This window comes from Zophobas morio, unplaced genomic scaffold (assembly GCF_036711695.1).
Source record: "Zophobas morio isolate AGI-343-1 ecotype UQ-CSIRO unplaced genomic scaffold, CSIRO_AGI_Zmor_V1 ptg000024l, whole genome shotgun sequence".
Taxonomy (NCBI): domain Eukaryota; kingdom Metazoa; phylum Arthropoda; class Insecta; order Coleoptera; family Tenebrionidae; genus Zophobas; species Zophobas morio.
This window is the reverse complement of record NW_026972129.1, coordinates 12,509,829-12,531,163: the sequence shown is the minus strand read 5'-3', so window position 1 is coordinate 12,531,163 and position 21,335 is coordinate 12,509,829. Positions and strand designations below refer to the sequence as shown.

The 21,335-nt window shown below is 34.4% G+C and overlaps 1 protein-coding gene across 6 annotated transcripts in view; it reads left to right on the top strand.

The window, feature by feature from the left end:
* LOC135134972 (uncharacterized) overlaps positions 1 to 15,712 on the top strand; it is a 39,272-nt gene extending 23,560 nt beyond the window's left edge. For all 6 annotated transcript variants that reach the window (XM_064063893.1, XM_064063891.1, XM_064063892.1 and 3 more), the window contains 6 exons: positions 2,757 to 2,939; positions 11,668 to 11,865; positions 11,919 to 12,130; positions 12,183 to 12,537; positions 12,615 to 14,876; positions 15,012 to 15,712. In XM_064063893.1, the coding sequence (XP_063919963.1) occupies positions 2,757 to 2,939; positions 11,668 to 11,865; positions 11,919 to 12,130; positions 12,183 to 12,537; positions 12,615 to 14,876; positions 15,012 to 15,319 (3,518 nt within the window). In that variant the 3' untranslated portion in view covers positions 15,320 to 15,712. The remainder of the gene's footprint in view (positions 1 to 2,756; positions 2,940 to 11,667; positions 11,866 to 11,918; positions 12,131 to 12,182; positions 12,538 to 12,614; positions 14,877 to 15,011) is intronic.
* Positions 15,713 to 21,335: the final 5,623 nt, after the last annotated feature.

Genomic DNA, 21,335 nt, shown 5'->3' with positions numbered 1-21,335 from the left:
TTAGCATTTTAGAAAAGAAAATGGTCGCTTAGCAGGGTTGGAAAAGGGTTATGGAAGTTAAAAGTTCAATCCACAAGAGCCATATTTTTTCTTATATTGTGACTGGTATTATCTATATTTATACTTCCCGAGCGTAAGCTAGAATAAGGTCTGTGAGACGAATGAGTACTTGTTTTAAGTTTTCTCGACGTTTCATGACCCCTAGAATACGAAGAAATAGGTCCCCCGTTTCCATGTGCGTGTCTGTCTGCCACCTGCCGTTCGTCGTCTATATCTATATTTTTATTAGAGAGATAATCTTCGACACTACCAGGCTAATTGTTGTCAAATTGACGTGTACTTAGTGATATCGTGTAGATGATAAACAGCTAACCCAAATGTGTCTGATCATCCACACCAACGATTGGAGGACGTCATCTCCAAATTTTACTTATGCTTTATGGATCCGTGTTGACTTTTTACTTTTAGGCATTCAGGTTTTTGGAAAAAAAAAAAAAATGTATAACAACATTTTACAATTTAACTTTAAAATTGTAGAATCAAACGCTCTGAAACCTTGAAAACTTTTTCAGTTCATCGAAAGCTTGGTAAATAGTTATAACATAAGATATTCCTGCACTTATGGTTTATGAATCCGTGTTATTTTTTTAAAAAATCAAAATTGTATAACATTTTACAATTTAACTTTGGACCGGAAAACCGAATGATTTGAAATTTCACGAATGGTTTATGGTTATCGTAAGCTTGGTAAATCCGTAATCAAAATTTATCTCTTTTCTCTTCTCTCATTCATGACGTCATCGTCAAATTTTGCTTAATACATCAATTCTAAAATGTGCAAAACCTTATGAATGAATCTATACTTGTGGTTTACCAATATATTAATTTTTTTTATAGAAGTCATCAGCGCGAGTTGATGAAATGTACTTTACATGCCAGAGAAGTTCTGTTGAAATAACCTTCGACCAATTTTTAACGTGCAAATATTATCGTAAAACAAATATAAAATATTTCCAAAAGTTAATGTAATAATTTATTTTATTTTAATTTCGCTAAATCAAATGTTATTTTTTTTTTTTTTCGAAGAAACTTGTGTCCTTCAGGGGTGAGGAAAGTTCCAAACCACCAGAGACCAATTTTTTTAATAAATTGCGCTTTTAAGTAATATTTTTACTTTTACATGTCTAGTAAATCTAAGTACAGGTTGATAACTGACTATGGTCACATTCAACCCCGTATTTTGGATTTTGTGATTTCCCTCCTATATATTTATTTTTTGCTTAATTTTTTTATAATGTTGCTTATTTTGTCATTGAAATAATTACGATTATATAAGATTATTCAAACATACTAAATATTTTACTGAACATATGGCCTGACAAGAATTCTTATTATTTTATCTTTAAAAATATTGTTGTACACCCTAAATTTTTCTGCAGTAGATTAATTTATCAATAGATGAAAATTTATGCCTTTACAGTGATCCCTTTTTGAAAGCAGTGACAAATTCGATACGAGACTTTTTATATCTAAATTGCTGTGGTCTTATGTGTTTGTAGAAGTTACTACTGCTACACAAATCCCAAACGAAGATACTTGGAGCTATAAGTTACAACTAGACAAAATCGTAAAATTCTTATAAATTAAAGTGATTCTCAATGAATTATTGAAATGTCACCTTTTTAAAAAACGAAATATACATATAATTTGATCTTTTATTTTTTTTTGTTGAAGTTGTTATTAGAACTTTAAACTAGATGCCGTTCAAAATTTTACCAAAATTCATTTGAAAATTTGGAACTTAAGGTACCATATGATCCAAAAAAGTCCTCTAGTAGGCCATGAAATGTATTTTTAAAATAATGATGTTAGCAACACGAGTTTCTTGTTTGGTTTGACAGTTACAGCCAAATAACTGTCAAATAAACTGTCAAATAACTGCAATGCCAACATCATTATTTTAAAAATAAATTTTATGGTCAATAATTAAAAACATGACGTACGAGATTTTTGTTTTTCCACTCCACTCAACGGTATTTAAGACACACAAAACTGACATTTTTTATAATACTAATGAACTTACTTTTCATCAATCGCTTAAGTCTCTGGTTTTTCTTGAAAGGTGAATATTTGGAAAATTTAATGATTTAAAGTAAAATAAAAAAGCATGACCCCTGAATTAAACCTTATTTAAGAGTTCGCTACTAGGAAAGAGTGGTAGTTAAATTTTCCTAACTTTTTACAAATGAATTGTTTGTTTCTGAACTTTAAAATAAAGTTATTTACAGAAGGAGTTCATTGAAACCTTAAGTTTAAAATCCGTCTACTAAATACCTCGAAAATATATTTTTAAGATAATATAAACAATAACAGAAAAATCCTCGCAAAAAATTTTAAATGTGGTGTATAACACTTAAATTAATCTCTGGGAATTTATAAAGTAAGTAGGTGCAAAATATGTGGCCGCAAATTTTAAATTATTTATGCATGTTAAAACTCTCATTTGTTACTGAAAACTTAATACCATAGTGTCGCAATGATGTATTATTGTACTTAAATTTGGAACGTGGTTTATTACCAGTCGTACTAATAATTCGTGTAAGAGTAGCAAATTGCATTGCGACTCCGACTCGGACATAATTAATAGGGTGTACTATTTTCATTTTATTTTAATCCACGTTTAGCATATGCTTCTAAATTTCTAAATGTTTTACAAGTTTGAACAGCACATCATAAGTAATTGACTTCTGTTGCAGGAAAAATGTACGCATCTTCGGCCTTTTACGCCAAAGGCGTCCATCCTACAGTCGAAGAACAAGTACAATTGGCTAAAAGGATTTCCAGCTCCCTAAGTGACATCAGTAATCAAAGCAGCAAGGGGCAATCTATGTACGTCAACCGCAAGAAAAGATCAGTCAAGTGGGTCCACGAAGGAGATGGTAATAATCCCACCCATAAATTACAGTTTATCTTAATTCCCTGTGATCTCTTAACGCTAGCAACCGTTTCCTATAAATCTCTTTACAAATCACATTTTAAATTAGCATGAAATTTTGCTAAGTATTGGAGTATTTTTAAAGTGCACTCGATGGATTTGATGTAAGTGCCAAATAAAAAGAAACGTGGATCTAAAAATATTTTTAAGAGGATTTTATTTGTTACGGATGAATTAAATTTCAACAGTCTGTGCATCTTGCTCACAAATCTTAAGTTATTTTTTTAAGAAGAAAGGAAGTTATGTTATGGGAGTTTGTGATTTATTATTTTTTAATCTTTTTATTTTTTAGAGTTACAGAATTTTATTAGGTGAATTCAAAAAATTATTATTGTGCACATAATTTAAAGAAATAAAAAAATTTAAAAGGACATCTAAAGAAAAACACATGTAAAAAATAGATATGTTTTAATAATAATAATTACAGTGATAACGTGCGTTTGTCTATGGTACCGTAGCTTCCAAACAGATGAACAGTTTTCAATTTTTTTTGTATGTTTACAAGTTGGTTTAATTGGTTGGTTTTTAGCTACATTTGATAATCACTTCAGCCGTTTCAAGATCATCAACTCATAGCACAGTTGGTGCAGGAATGAGCTCGGCTCGCGAAAATGTGGACATGGCGCGTCGACCGGCGCAGCGAATCTTAACCAATTTGAGACTTTTTAAGGCGTCATTTTTCGCGCGGGAGTTTCAAAGTTTCTTCACTTGTTCATTTCCGTTGTGAGCAATGCATTTTGTCGGAAGATTTCAATGCCGTCATACATGAATACATAATGCCATACGATGAGGTTAAAACGGCATCAAGCGAGAACTAGATGTTCGCGTACTTTATTTGACGTCCGATGTAAATTTTTCTTTGGATCAAAGTATGATAAAAGATCCAATGATCGTTCCATAATTTACGTGTGCTTCTGTACTGTATTGGATATCAGTTGCAGAAATATGAAGTGAAAATGCAGAGACTTACAAGACAAGGAAGAAATAATGTCTATAAATACTTGCTTTTAGCAAACATCTGTTATTTAGTCTATTTTTACATTTGTGTATTACGATTATAAAAATAAAACAGATTCAACTAACATAATTACGCGGGTATTTACAAGTACTACGCTTTAAAATGGATCCCAATTTTCTGATTTTATTCTGTAAATTAAAATGTTCGAACTATCACTGTCATCAGTTTCAAACTTAATTTAAACCAAAATCATTATTAATAATGTACTTAAACCATCTGCCTATAATTTGATTATTATTTCCTCCTCAATAACAAATATTTAAAAATTCGTAATGTGCGTTGTACTAGCGGGGATTTCCTTGTCTCTAGAGTGTGTATAATTTTTTTTCTATAGCCAGTATATACAATGTAAAGTTTGACGAAAGATATTGTACGTTTACGACTTTGGTTTTATAAGCAATTTACACCGGATTTCTCATAAAATTCAATAAATATAAGCAGTGCTAGGTTACCCAGACAATTAGGTAGGTCACGTGCCTTATTGAAATACTTTTCATTGGTTACTCTTATAATAGAGGAAAGTCTTCCCAGGCAAATGAGTTTACAGTCCCTATTGTGACGAACTGGCAAAAATTACCGCAAGTTGACCAGCAATTAACTAACCCCACTGCATCTTTCGTCGATCTTTATGAACATTTGTGATAAAAAAGACAATTTACAGGGTGAGTCACTAAACGCGCTTTCCTCAAGATCTCAGTAATTATTAGAAATAGAAGAAAATTCAACGACCAAAATTGTATGGTTCTTTGAAACTAGCTTCTAAAATTATTTTTAATTATACAGATGTAACATACAACTTAGCGTTTTTAAATGAAACATCCTATATCTTTTTATATATTTTGATTGAACGCTTCTCGAGCTTTACAACTACAGTTTATTATTGAAAAACCGATGCGACGTTGCCACGTTATTCCAGTCTTCTTGAAATTTTTTAGCAGTGGAAGGGTTCACAAAAAGTTTCAGTAGGGTTATTTTTAACATCTGCGTTACAATATTTTGTGGAGAAATAAATAAACGTATGCGCTTTGTTGTGGTATAACTGAAATGAAATGAAATTTTCATATAGAGTATTTATATACAGCGTACGTACAAAATAAAATCGGCAATTGGTCTCGAAGTATGGGTGCTAAAAGTTAAAAAAAAAGTTGAGGTAAAAGTGTTGTCCTTTTAGAGATAAAAATTTATCACATTTAGCCTTGACAAAAATTTTATTCTTACAGTTGCTAGGATTTACTAAAATACATTAATTTTACCTACCTATTTATCCTTCACTAGCGTCTAAAAAGATTGGATAAGAGTTCATTTTCCCCTTATAAATTTGATAACGCAAAATAAGTTTTTCAGACTTCTTAGACTTCGCGAAGAACTGTCAATTTTGTTGTACGTACCTTTCAATAACACCCTGTATATATATATTTTTTTAATTATTAGAATTTTCAAATATCGACATTTCAGTCTTGTCAAGTACAACAACCTATAATTTATTTCTGCTTCTTGATATTTTTTTTCTCTTGTTAAGTATTTTATATATTTTTAAAGTTGATATAGTTATTACGATTTTTTAGTTTGTTAAGAGACACATCGACATATTAAAAGAATGAAAATAAAAAACAGAGTGAGGTGCAGTAATAAAACACAGGGTTCTATTTGAAAAATCTGAAATATCGATATTTAAAAACTGTTATAAACACTCTGTATATTAAAATTTCTTTTAATTGTTATCGCAATAAAGTTCGAAATTTTATTTATCTTTCCAGAAAATATTAATCAGACATACTTTAAAAATAATCACGAACCCTTCCATTACCAAAAAAATTGAAGAAAACTGGAATTACGTGACAACGTCACATCAGAATTTAAAAAATATACTGTAAATATGAAGCCTAGGGAGGAGCTAATGAGAATATGTAAAAATATATAGGGTAGTTCATTTAATGAAAACGAAATTGTGTGTTACACCTTAAAAATGTAGAGTATAGTACTTAAAGAACCCTACAATTTTGGTATTTGATTTTTTGTTGTATCTCTAAATTAATGAGATATATTCTGCACCGCGTGCTTAGTGACTCACCAGGTACAATAAGGAGTTTTAAAGTGAAAACTTTAAGGTTCAGTTACGTATTGCACTTGTATTTTATAAAGCAAACAAAAAATTCCACTGGACAAAATTAACAGAAGGTATTTAGTTAAGTGTTTCATTTACATTATTTCCCTACTATCTACTATTAAAATGAAAATTTTATCTAAAATATTTAAATGTCCTTTTAGGCTATATTTGAAAAAAATTTGAAAACAATGATTAAAAAAATTTAGCTCTCTTTCTTGTTTGGACTGTAACTGTATGTAACTGCATATATTTCATTACTTCACATGTTATGGAATTTAACTTTCCATTTTGAATATTTTCTTGACATAATATATGTATTATCAATTTTTGGTTTACTTCCAAAATAGAGTTGAAAAATTCATAACCTAATTTTAAAGTAGTTTCTCCGACATTCCATAAATATTTTGTGGCCAAGCTTTTCCCAAAAATAATATTTTTTATAAGGCGCGAAAAATAAGCAAAAAATAGGAAGTGTTCTAAAAACTGCAATAATTCTTGAAAATGTGTTGTTGTGCCGACAATATGGTATTAGGAAGATTTTATTAAAATATTATTGTAATGAAATAACAACTATTTTGGAGAGCCATTGCGCAATAACAGAAGTCTTTTGTTAAAAATGGAACGAAGACTACACTACGTGACAGCAAAACTAATCAAATGGATGCTAAACCTATGAGCTATGACTCCAGTCAAATAGAATAGACTTATTAAGGTCTATGTTCCTATTGATGAATTATTTTACTAAAGCAAAATATATAAAGAATTAGACTCACAACGAATCCAAGTTTCAGAAATTCACGGGAAAAATCAAATTGAGTTCTGCCATGCATTTAATTATGTAAATATCAAAAACTGAATTAAAAGTCATATTTTACTATTTCCAAGGGCACTTATTTATTGCACTGTTACGAAATAATCGTTTTTACTATCCCTTTTGTCTACATTCATGAAAATTCGTTCGTTTTCAAAGAAACTAGCTCTTAAGTCGACAAGTTTTCATTTTTCGCAACTTGCAGCACACGGATAGATATCATGATGGTCCGGAAGTAAAAACAAATGAGCGAATCTGGCGTTCTGCCATATCCCTCAGGTTATTGCGTAACTCTGCCTCCGTCTATGTACCAAAATATCTCCAGATAATGTGTAGCTGTTTATACAACGTTAGATCCACACGGAAACTGTGGAATATTGCGTCGCTTCGGACATCGATTATTATTCAAAGCTTCAGATCGATTCTAATTTTGGAAGCGCATCACTTGGTCGCTATTTCAATTTTGATTTTTTTCACTTTGAAGGTTAGTTTGTTTGATGTGAAGTCCTGTAAATCGTCTATGATATGTTTCGTTTCTGAATGTTTATCTTAATGTCACAAAAATATGACCGGGTTTGCTTGTTTTTTTTTTTGGTGTCGACGGTCTGTACATGTTGTTTGGAAGTGGCGGATTAAAATTTCAACTGTAGACATTGCATTGTTCTCGCTACGAAAAACATCCTTGCGATTTGGACACGATATATTTGTTCCAGTAAAAATAAAAGTGTTACTAGGGAACGTCTCACACGGTATAAAACATTGAAGAGTTTCTAGTATATGGAACAAATTCGGTAAAAAATCAACAATACGATTTGACTAAAATGTTCAGGCTAGTTTTTTGCACATGGTACATTTTAAAAGTAAATGTAATGTAATAACTTTTGGCTGAGGCGGTTAAAGTTATGACGTTAGTAATATATTTCTGTTTACTCAACATTAGTTAAATGGTGTACGTATGTAATTGGCTCATTTTGACGAATGTCCAGTTTTATGATTTATTGACGTTTCGTAGGTTTCCTCTGTTCTGGGTTTTCTGTCTGTTGGCTGTTGTTTGCTGTAGATTTATTGAAGAAATATTTTCTGAAACTATCTGATTATATTGAGAATTAAGTGTATTATTATCACAATAATTAGGTATTAAAAAAACTGACTAATTTTTATAAAGAAAGTAGACAGGTTATATGTATTTAAAATTTCATAACAATAAGTCTACTAATAATGGAGAGATTACTTTACAAAAATGCATTGAAACCACCACAAGAGCTAAATCTGGTGACTGGCTTTAACTACGATTGACCTACTTACCTTCTCCAACAAACTCATCACGTTATTGAAGTTAACGTGATTTAATAACCTACCTTGTCTTCAATTTTATTTTATACTAAAATATAAAAATTTAAACAAAATTAACAAAATAAAACGCATTTTTTTTTTTTGAAAAAACTTAGAATTTTTAACATGCACTCCAAAAAAGGAGCTAAAAATTTGACAAGGGCTTTGTATTATTCCAAAGTTATTAATAAAAAGCGGATTTTAGGCCAAAAAATCCCAAAAATTTGTGGTAAAAACGGGGGGTTTAGGCTCGAAAAGTGTCAAAATAGGCAAGTTTTAAGAAACATTTTCCTTAAAATTTGCATAGCAAATTAGATATTTTTCTAAATTTTCGGCAGAAAAATTTCTCCTTTTATTTGTTAGAAAATTTGTATACCGACAGAAGCATCTCTCAACATCACACGATGTCAAAGGAGAATATTTAAAATTAGAAATTTCAGTGATTTTTAAATCTTTTTCTACATTTTCGCCTTGTACTACTTTGCTAGCAAGTTTAAGTTCTTGGTACCTGGTATTTTTTTGCGTAAAGTATCTTGCAGCTTTTTAAATACTATTTCACCTACTCTTCTCGGGGTATCTTCCAATGGTTTATACAATTGCTCTACTGTATCCACAGACTGACTTAAGGTTCAATCCAATGGTCTAATATAGTTATACTTGTAAGATTTTTATGTTTGAGATGCTTTTGTTGGAAAAAGTATTAAGTATCAGCCATGCATTTCGTCACTGTGGAGTCAAATTCCATAATAACCTAAAATGTTTCATTTAATTTAGAATTACACAACAAAATTATGAATAACAATAAACGAACTCATATCAATCCATGAACCCCATCTTACCAGAACAGGTTCTGGAGGCAATGGACAATCCGGTAAGTCTTTCGGGAAGACTCGGATCCTCAAATGAGCTTTAAGAAATAATTTCTTTATGTTGGAAATTAAACCATTGATCTTCATATTGATTCCGGATAACTTCAGCTACTAAATTTAAGGCGTGAGCCAAACATGTTACATGAATTAAGTTGGAATAAAATGTTTTCAGCTGTTTGCCACATCTATCCATGTATGCAACGCCGTCCGTTAGTAGCAGTTTTAGTTTTTCGTATTTGGTTTCCGTTGTCTATATTATACCTGTATTACTGTCAGCGTTAGGCACAGCCGAAGTGATGGGGAATCAATCAGACAAATATTAAAAACGAGGGCGCGACGTCAGGCGATAAATTTGGCTGGCCGCTGTGCAGCCTCAACTTCAATGGCGTTTGCTGCATTCAGGGTTTACTTGATCAAGATCATCACGAAAATTGTGATGTTGAACAGTCATTTTTAATTTTTAAAGCATTTTAACAAAACCTAGAAAAATTAGTAATTGTTATTAAGAATTCCCGAAGTTGTAGGCCACGACTAGAATAGCACTGGCGATCGGACGGCAATGACCATCACTTCCGCGATGCCGAAGTCTGATTATTATTATATTTGAATTAACATTATTATTTCAAATATTGGGCCACAGACCAAATTTAAGTTCAGATTTTAGGACAAAATAGGCAGAAAAAAGTTAAATAGACAGAAAAAAGTAAAATAGGTCGAAAAAAATGCCAAAAAGGCACTTATGAAATAGGCAAACAGGTAAAAACAACTACGGCTCAATTAATAGGATTTTCTTAGATACACATTTATAAACAACTTTCAAGTATTTGCTTACAATCAAAATGAAAATGCAGAATCCGCTCTATAGTTATTAACAATTTTGAAATTTTGGTCATGACTTAACAACTTACAAATTTTGTGAGATCTAAAAGATGACCTCCAGTGTTGTATCTTGTTTTAAAATAAGTATCAAGTGGACAGTTAAGAAAAACCGATTTAATCAAATCTGAATAAGTACATAATTTTTTAATTTCAAAATCACAATATACGAACAGTTTAATATCAGCAACAAAGGTATTTGTGTTCACAGGAGATGTTTGATTTGAACAGTAAAATGATTTGTTATATTAATTTTTTTTTTGAGGCACCCGGTATAAAAATTTCTAAAAAATACGGGTATTTGCAGAAATTAAATGATATTCTGATTAAATAAGATTTATTCCTCAAAATTTGGGATGGCGTTATTAAGTTTTTAGCAATTGTTCATGAGAAATTTAAGACATAAAATGTAAACATTTTTTGTACGATTTTACTTTTTTTCTAAAAAGCTAAATGCCCAAAGACAAAGTTAATATTATTTTACACATTTTCGATACGGTTTATTTTGCAAAATTTAAGATAATCTAATTTTTGCTGAAAATACAGACAAATTTTAATTCGTATTTTACCATTCGCACGAATTTCTCAAAATTCTAAATCAGAATCTACAATTTCGCAACAATGGGAATTTGCTTGTCTAATAAAATCACCAGCAGACAGCAGGCAACCAGATGGAAAAAGAAAACCTACTTTTTCATATTCTAGGGAATATGACACTCCCCGAGTGGAAGTTTGTAATTTAAAAAAACAATACTCGATAACACAGGCAATCGTTTTCATTTAGTAAATTTGGAATATTATGCAAATATGTTGTCAGGCATTATTGTCTCCTTGATAATATACAAACGATTTCCAAAATATCTACAAAAAAAATATATTTGGATCGGTGTCAGAATACTTACTGAGATTAAAAAAGTGTATAACGTGAACACACTGCATGCAGCAAGATAAAAATGGTTTTGTTTGGTTTTGTGCGTATACTTAAATTAAGTATATATTTAATATTAAACGTTGCGTTATAACTTGTTATTATAAGTTATTCAACAAAATATTTTTCTCCGGTAGTTATCAAAATATTACAAATTTGGAAATAAAAAATTACCTTCTATAAATTACATTTATCAAATTATCAGCAATTAAAACAACTTGTAACTAATTAATTCTCAATTAAGACCTGATCCTTCTGAAATTTTTATGGAATTTAAGAATATCGTAGGCGATAAAACGCTAACCAAAATGCGTCTGATCATCCCCACCAACAATTTGATGACGTCACCGCAAAATTTTGTACAGCAAATGCTATTTAAAATTTATAAATTAAAATACTCCTAGTTTATGAATCCACCTTAAAAACATTTATACCAGTCTATGAGAAATGCAGTTCAAATGGTCACTTAGTGCAGTTCGACAAGCCTCGTATTAGTAACGCAAAGGTCGGCGATTCGATCCCGTCAAGGGCACTTTTTGTCTACGACCGTGACGGGTATATTTATATTTTTTAACAAATAGGATTCTTGGAAAAAAGTGAAGTTATAAAAACAGAAATAAAGGAAGAAGAAACAAATGAGGACATTAAAAACATTTCCCTTACCTTACCTTCCTTTCGCCTAAATTCGTATACATTTTGACTTTAAATCTTACACATCGTTGTTATTGTAGGTTTAAGAACAGAAAACAGTTCTGAATACATCTCCGAATCTTCCGAAAGCAAAGATCCGTTAAAATTAGTGATGAACCCCCACGGTCAAGTTCAAGATATCAACTCTTTACGAAGACAAGGTTATACGATTGAACCTGCCCTTTCCCCAGATGTTTGTCTCGAAATCGTAAAAGACTTAAATTCCCCGAAAGGAAAAGGTACAGTTTGTAAATTTTTGCTCTAGCAAAGCTTTGCTTATTTAAATGCACAGGTGCGGAACTGTTTGCAAAACGACGTAAGCGTTCAGAAAAATGGGTTGTTGGCGAATCTAATGGAACGAAACCATCTTCAATACCTGATATAGCTCCCTCACCGACCCCTATATTGTCACCTTTACCTCCGATAAGCAGTCTACCACCACCAAGTTATTTACCCGAAACGGCGCAGAGGATACAGCACAAAGAGAAATTGGATGAGATTCAGGTAAATAAAAAAAAAATAGGTATGAAAATTTGAATCGACTTTTATGATGTAGGAAAAATTCACACGGCCTCGCGTTAAACTTGTAAAATCACCATGGGATGCAGCCTTAGAAACGGGTTCGGTGGAAGCTGCTTTTCAAGATATAGCTCCAGTATGGCCAAGTCGAGGAAATTATGTGGCCCCTGTTGTTGATTCATATGAAACTGCTCTTAAAAATGATACTTTAGAATCTTGGACTGGAGCAACATCAAACGAGAAAGTTTTTTCGCACAATCCTGCTTACAACAGTAGCAGCATCAACAGGATTGTCGATAATTTGCAAAAGGGTGTGAACAGCGTTGATTTATACAAACCGTCATTTCCGCAGGCTTGGAATTCTTCCGCATCAACAAAGCAGCAGCAATATAGTAAGTGATTGCTATTATTATTACTTAATGTAGGCTTTGCAAATGATTTCTTAATGCTTATTCATGCTTTACTCCAGGTAGCGTCAACCTTGCTCTAACTAACATCATTAAACCAACTGCTCCAAAAGAAGAAAGGTCTAAATCGCCCTTCCCTGAAATACCAGATGTGTCAACTAACCCTGAAATTTTATTAGACACTCCCGTAGAACCAAAAATTACCCTCCCTGTAACCCCATCCTTTTTACAACCTAAAGTAGATACTAAAGTCAAAGAAGAACAATTATTAAAAGAAAAAATTTCCGAAAGGGCAGCTTCACCATTTCCGGCAATACCTGATGTTACACTGGAATCTGAAGTGTTAGAAAGCGACATCCAAAAAGTTCAAAGAAAAGAATTAGTCTCTGACCGTCCAATCTCTCCATTCCCTAAGATAGCAGATGTGACAATAAATCCAGAAATTGTGGAGCAAGACGTGGTAAAACTGAGAACTAGCCCCCAACCAATTCAGATTTCGACAACTAGCATAGAAGAAACGAAATATGACAAATTAAAAGTTTTTGAGAATGTACAAAGTACTCCAGCTGACAAACAAACTGAATCATTACCATTTCCATCCATACCAGATATTAGTAAATACTTAGCTACGAATCAAGAATCTTTTACAAAGGAAAGTACTCTGAAGAAATATGAATCTGTATCTATGAATAAAAAGTATACGTTAAATGAATCACTACCTATAAGTCCAATTCAACCAGCAAAACCACAATTTGCTTACGCGCTTCCAGAGTCAAAACAAAAAGTTGTAGAACAAAGCTTTCTGTCTTCTGCGAGTAGTTCTCGAACTGTTCAGTCCGAAATTTTTGAAAGTCAAGGACATTTCAATGCGAGTAGATCTTGTTCGCCTTTTCCAGTTTACATACCAAAATCTAGAAGTGAAACCCCACTTACTGAAAACGAACTAACTAAAAGCCAAAAATTCCCACTGCCAATTCAAGAAGAAGAAGTTGTGCAAAAGAGTCAGAAGTCCGAAAATCAGATCAGAAAATTGGCTATTCTAACAAACAAGGAAAAATCTCAAGTCATTGAATCTCAAAAAACTTGTTTTGAAGAGTTACATAATATTCAAAATGCTTACGCAGAAGCTGATAAGAGCTTAGTGAACAATCCACCGCCTCTAATTAAGCAAGATAATGAAATTAATAAAATACTTGATGATATGAAAAGAGTTAGGGAGGGCCAATTTACAGAATTTTCAGAACAAAGTGCTGTGCAACAACAAGAAATAAAGCAAGAAAAGTCGATTATCGAGAACCAGTCTGCGATAACACAAGAGCATATACTGCAAGCTACAGAACAAAATGGTAGCAGCGACGTTAATGAAGCCATAAAGAGTCCAGATTTGCAAAAATATAAAAAGGCGCCGGAAGCTGTTATAGGTGCACGTCCCATTTTCGGACAAACTAATATAAACAGTGAGTTTCAGAAAGCTTTTTCAGGACGGCAAAAATCTCTACAAGGAAAGAGATCCAGAGATGTAACCGAACAAGTTGATAAAACTCTTGGAATAGAACCGAAAATTAAAATTGAAAAAACTGAAAAAGTAACAGAGCAGGAAGTTTCACAAAATTCTAAATTATCTACGCAGTTTACAAAGAATGAAACTGCGCAAGTAGAAACTCTTCGACCAAGTAAAAATGAAGAAATTGAGAAAATTTTCTACCAGCAAGAAAAAGAATACCATGTAGACTACCAGTCTGTTCAAGAAGAAAGTGTTTATCCCCACGATAGTCCGATACAGTACTACACATCGCAATGCGTTGTTTCTAATAAAAATAGAAATAATGAAATTAACCAGCTAAAACAAATAAATCGTAACATAACGCAGTCTGAGCAACGTAGTACGGAATTTAATCAAAGTGAAACTATATCTGATGAAACGGACTATCAAACGATTCCTGTAAAATCATTGATCAAAAATTTTGAACAATCTGCAATGCCAGTGCTACGTTACAAACAAATTCGAGAACCATCGCCGAATGTTGTCGAAAGATTAAGCAACAAGTGTGTTGAACGATCATCCTCGCAACAAAATTTTTCGGAGAAGAAAAGTGCACACACAGAACAGGTACTTCAATCAGCGGAGCAAGAATTCAACAATTTATACTACATCTCGAATGCTATAGTTGAAAACAAACACTTTCCTTCAGAACAAACAACGAATATTTCGCAATCCGAAAATAGTTCCTTTTACAAATATACATCCCAAAGCTCCCAGTTTCAGTCATCTTCTGCTTTTCAAGAAGAGAATGTAGTGCAGATTAACGAGAACGGACAACAAGGCAAGCAGCTAGTGTTCCCTTAATGTCAGTGCGTCTAATTTTCCCTTCATTGTATAATAACATCGATGTGTATATTAACCTAAAAATGTAGTAATAGCAAATGGTAGAATCTACAAACAACTCAACTTATTTTAGGCTCTAACACACTTCCAAGATCGAAACCAAAACCGCCACTTTCTCCAAGCTACAAACCCAATGTAGCGCCTCAAGTATACGTTCCAAAGGAAACCAATACTCCTTTGCCAGAATTTAATACTCCATCGTACAACGCATCAAATACTCTTCTAACTCAGTCTCCGATCGTCCCACCGCAACCACCACCAAGAGTTAACTTCGGTGCTTTTCAAAATTATAACACGGCTCCAAGAGGGTGGGGACAAAACATAAATTATTATAAACCAATTACATTCGACAAACCCGCTGTGTCCTATTCGGATTTTTAAATACAAACTAAACTTGTTCCCGAAAGGAATTTACAAACCGAAATTTTTTGTTATTTAGTTCTCATGTAAGTCTCATAGTTTAATTTCGCCTCAATCCCATTATTGGGGATTGTAGAATTGAGATGTGTGAATTCGTTATTTCAAACCTAACACTACCATGTTCAACTTATTTTAAATATGTATATACTTGATTGGTACTAATAACTGTCAGATTATAACAGATATAGTTCGGTCTCAAGAACGGAATGAATAACGTTTTAAAACTTGACATCTCAAATGTCTACTTTTTTTGAATAGTTAAACTAGTTTTTGCTTTTTGAGTGTTGTTATTCACGCCACAATACAAAACTGTTCTATTTTATGTGAATATATAATAAAGTTTTGAGTCACGTTTCACGATTTTTACTTGCTTATACCTTAAGAAAAACTGTATAGGTCTGTCCACTCCTGTAATAGTAAGTAATCACAATTTGTAATAATATGCACGTATTTTTGAAGATAGTCTTATTATAGATTAGTTTAGCAGGCATCATCAACGATGACAAGCAGAGCGAAAAAATCATGGCCAATAAACAGTTCCAGAGAGACAAATTTTATAAGCAAAAAACTCAAACTTTTTCATATTGGAAGTATCTATATTACATGATATTATCGTACTACAAAGCCGGAAAGGAAAAATGACATTCTCTTTTAAAACGTCCAAACTGTTTTTTCCTCGACATCATTAAGAGAAAGAACTAAATCTTCGATGTAAATTAAGAAAATCTAATATTACTGTATCCAATAATCTTTGAATTCTACGACAAAAAACAAAATTTGTTTAAACCACAACGTTTGAGTACGAGTAAAAGTGGTTTGAAATAACAGAACCACAACAACTTTATGAAGCTACGGTTCTAAATTTGTTACCATTCATGTCAATATACGATTGTATACATAGATGTAAGTAGGTATGTAAATTATGTTATTTTTGGAAAAAACAAAAACTCTGACGGCTGTTAAAAAAACAGTTCAAAGCCAAGGGTAGGTACAGGTGGAAACTTTTTTGGTAAGAGCAAAGGAACAATATTTTTTGGCCTCGACAACTGTAAAACTGATATTTACGTATCGTAGATAGCCATGGTATTTCGATTTTTACACATTGAACTATCATTTACCAAATTAAGTGCGGTAATAAACACAGAAATTTTCAGAGTTTTAAAACCCTTAAAAAAATTGACATCTCATCATTAACAAAGCTTGTGTTCACCAAAATAAGATACCGCATAAATGCATCTGTTAAATGTTTTAAAATAATAGCAATTGATTTTTTTAATTGATTTTGGAGAGCGCCATCTGTTGGCATAAGCAGCAGTCATATCGAACTATCTGTCACGATTATAATTTTATCTGACGTTTGACGCAGGGAAAGCCTACTTACAAATTCCACGCAATTTAAAAAAATGTAAAAATTGACGAAAACAAGCACCACTAAGTCATCGGCCAAAAAGTTGCATACATTATACATGCGGTAGGCATTTTACAACGCTCAGATTTATTAAAACACTCGGCTTTGCCTCGTGTTTCAATATTAAATCTTCGCGTTGTAAAATGTAACCTACCGCATTTATAATGTAAATAACTATTGTTAAATTTATTATTACTTGTAGGCATATTAATATTCCAATGACATTGAAGAAGTAAGAACATCGTTAATCATCAGTATACACAACACAAAACCCAAGGAATATTTGTAGTTACCAATAAGGAAGACTGTGTGAATATGCTTGATTTATATTGCAAATTTATTGGTTCTTTGCCTATATTTCCCACTATACTACAATGCTTTTTTTTATTAGACACGACAGAAAAATATACTTGCCTATTTTACATAGTCAGCTTTTGCCGATCTGCATGGCAGTTATCATTTCCCTATTTGTATAGACAACGACTTGGAGCAGCAAATGTCACACACCTCCTCTATCAGATTGATGTGGAACATACCACAAACAGATTAGAGTAAGTACATGGATGAAATGACTAATACACTGATGTCGTTTCAATTAACTTGTGATATTAATACGACCATTCACCAGTTCAATAATATATTGCTTGATGAAGCCTCTAAATATATAGGGAAGATTACATCCGGTGGGCGATAAAAGAAAGTAAGAGAGCATTTAATCAATGGAAGCGACGTCCAACGGTTGAAAATTTAGTCGAGTTTAAGAAACATATAGCGAAGGTACGATTTTGTATGAAGCAGAGAAAAAAATCTTCCTAGAATATCTTCGTATCTACGCTAACTCCTAGGACGCCGCCAAAAACTCTGTGGAATAAGATAAATAGAATTAAAGGAATCGCCTCATATCAAACACCGCAAGCTTTATTATACCACAATATTCGAGCTATTCGCCGACAAATTTGAAATGCCCTATTAAGATTCAAATTAAGACCCGCGATTTCGCCAATTGAAAAAACAGATTGAATCTCGGCTACTCGTATGACACGATTTGGAAACTCATCCTATAAACGACACTTTCTCACACCTAGAACTAGATGAAGCATTAACTACCACTCGAACTTCCTCTCCAAGCACTGATTATATCCATATCGTCTTCCTCAAATATTCTTCTTCACCTGGAAAGCAGATTCTGTTGAAAATCTTCAATCTAGTCTGGCAAACTCGTCAGTTTTCGCTCATTTGTCCCAAGCGATTGTACTACCGTTCGTAAAACAGCCCAAAAGTGATGTAAACTCCTACCGCCCGATAGCGTTAACTAACAGCACTTGTAAATTACTTGAAAAAATTTTGAATCGTCGCGTCCGTTGGTATCTCGAAAAAGAGGGATTCCATGTCAGAGCTATTTTCGACAGTACAGATCCACAGCATCGCCCATCTAGAGTCAGAAATATCCACAGCATTCACAAACAAGCAGAAAGTGTTAGCGATTTTTTTCTAAATCGAGAAAGCGTACGACATGACCTGGAGGGATAACGTCCTCAAAAACCTGGTCAACCTTGGATTTACGGGCAAAGTTGCTCACTATATCAATAACTTCCACATTAACAACACCGTTTCGTCTGTCAAGAGACTTCAAAATGGAATACCACAAGGATCTGTTACCAGTGTCACACTTTTCCTGTTATACATCAATAACATCTTCCAAAAAATATCTCGCGTTTATGCGTAACCTTATGTAGAGCTCCCTACAAGATCTGGAAGAATGGTCAACGACTGGCCTCAAATTTTCGAGTACTAAATCTAAGTGTATGTAGTTCACTAAACGAAAAGTTCAAGACAAACCAACTCTAAAACTTGGAAAGGACAACCTAGAGTATGTAAAAGAAAATAAATTCTTACATTTAATTTTCGACCAACATATGACATGGAAGCCACACATAAATTATTTCACACGAACCTGTTCCAAACTGCTTAAGTTCTTAAAGGTCTTAGCCCATCACAGCTGGGGAGCTGATACGGTGACACTACTCCAAGTTTACAAAATTATAATAAGATCAAGGATTGACTACGGAGCAATTGTGTACTCTACCTTGCGACGAAATTCCGGATGAGAGGGACGGACGGACGGTCCGGTGACGGTCCGGAATCTCGCCGATAACGTATGGGGTGGCGGCGTACTTGGGTGCCAAGCTTTGGGTCGACTAGTATCGCTGATAATAGTAACACGTCTGGTCGACCAAGCTTATGCGGCTACCTTCACGCCGCCGGGGGTGGCGCCTTCGGTCAGGAGCGGCGGTCGCTCGGGCGCCAACTCCCTCTCCGGGGGAGGGAGCGCCGGGGTGCTCTAAAGCCGGAGACACGGAATTCAGGTGATGAGCCGCCGCGAAAACTCGAGAATAAGAAATAAAACGGCGAGGGTATTTTATAACAAAAATAGGGTTTATTCCCTGCCACCAGCTACACGTTCTAAGATAATAAATCTTACGGCTAATCAACTTGAATAACTACAGAACGGTTTTACAACAAAAAAAAATTAAATGTCCGGCACGGTCGTTCCTCCTGGGCGGCGACTTCCTTCCAGCCGGGCTCCTCTTGGCTCTGGGGGCGGCGACCTTGAACCTGGAAATCGCGCGAAGACGGTACGGCGACCCGGGAGGGGAGCGCGGTGACGGTAACGACGCGTGCACGACGGTGTCGACTTTCGACGGTGACAAAAAAAAACGCGGTGACGGTGACACGGTTTCTCGCTCGGGGGCGGCGATTCGAAAACCGGTACTAAGACGGGCAGACGACCCAAAAAGGTACTTACGGTGGTCGGAGGGTCGAACTGCTCACTTTATCACACTTCTCCAAAAACAAGAAAAATTCCCACAATCGCCACAGCACTTCCGCACTCTCTGGAGTTGCAGGGAAGAATCCTCTTCCGCCGCGGCGGCGCGGCGGTCGCCAATTTACCCCCGGCTCTCGCGGTACGCGGTACGGTTTCCGGCCCGCGAAAATTCGCTTCGTTACAACCTGTAAAAAATCGTACTTTACCTCTATTTGCAAGATTCAGAACACTCGTGTTGGGCGCGTTTTGAACGTCACCGATTTCTAGTTACGTAACATTGCTTAGCAAATGAACTCCGATCACTGATCGTTTACACTATCTTCGACTCAGTTATGCAGTCCACATCGCTAAAAACCCGAACAATCCTCTTAGACGACGAATCTTAGAATCAACTACTGACTGAGGCCTTCAAAATCCTTTCAACAAAAGACTACGTGTTTCAAACCCTCGGGGGGTCAATTCTCCACTGCCGGTCAATACCTCTTTATCTAACTACAAAACAGTCACTAACTACACCACATTCCGTCATTCAGGTAGACTACCGAGTCCTAATCACAATTTCTATCTCTTCGCGAATGCGTGTAAATCATCACAGGGAGTCGACGCTGCAGTGAAGACACCAATCCATGTTCTTCAATTTTCACTTCCAACTTACAGCAGCGCAGCGTGTTGACTGAAGAATTATACACTATCCTTGAAGCCCTCAACCACATCACCAATTTGCAAGAATTCCACTTCGTCCTCTTCACGGACACCATGAGTGCGCTGCAAGCCTTCAAGGCATTGTTTACAGTCAGTCCACTCGTAGTTCGCATCCAAGAACAATTACAGCAACTTCGGCTTCAGGGCAAAAAATTCACTTCTACTACTAGCCAAAGAAGCGACACAATCAATTTGAAACTCCTTGTTGCTGTCCTACCTACCGATATGAAGAGTTTCTAGTCTCTTTCGAACTCACATTGTCGCAACGCAAAATGGGACGCGTAACCCTCCCATCTCCACAAAGTCCAGCCCAACGTCACAATACAGTTGCCTCTACCCAGCACCCGCCAGGGCCAAGTTCTAATTCGCGACTTTAACTTAGGCATTCGAGATTGACTCATGCCCATCTGTTTACACTGGATAAGGCCCCACCTTAGTGTACGAAATACAAGTCAGTGCTAACAGTGGAACATATTCTCCTTCACTGTACAACATTTCATCAAAACCGAATCCAGTGGGCGATCTCCCATCTATAGAAAACCTTCTGCAATTCCTCTCAACAGCTGACCTTTGGCAGTTACTCTAATGATATTGTGTTATACTTGTATAGTATTGTACCGCCTTGTCACTATTAACCCTTCGTGACCGATGTGACATTAAACATTTAAATAAAAACAAATGTACTATATACCCCATCGGAAAGACTGCGTTGGGTATAGTAACCACCTCCATGGACTTACCTAGAACCTTATACACCCATCACTAGGTAAATTTTCTGTAACTCTTCAAGAGTATGCTGGTGCTTGGTGCATATGTTTAGTATAAACTATTGTATTATTTTCAAATGCACTAGAAGTACATTATGTATTTCATGAAGATATAATGTTAGTTGGTGACTTTGTTACGCTCAACTTTTGAATTTCGCGTTTTAAAAAGGTTGCCTACCCGACTCTCGCATCGAGACCGTAAATTAGTCTATTTTTGTAAGGTCTATGGTTGATCGATTGAAAGGCCTACGGTTGATCGATGATTAAGTCGAT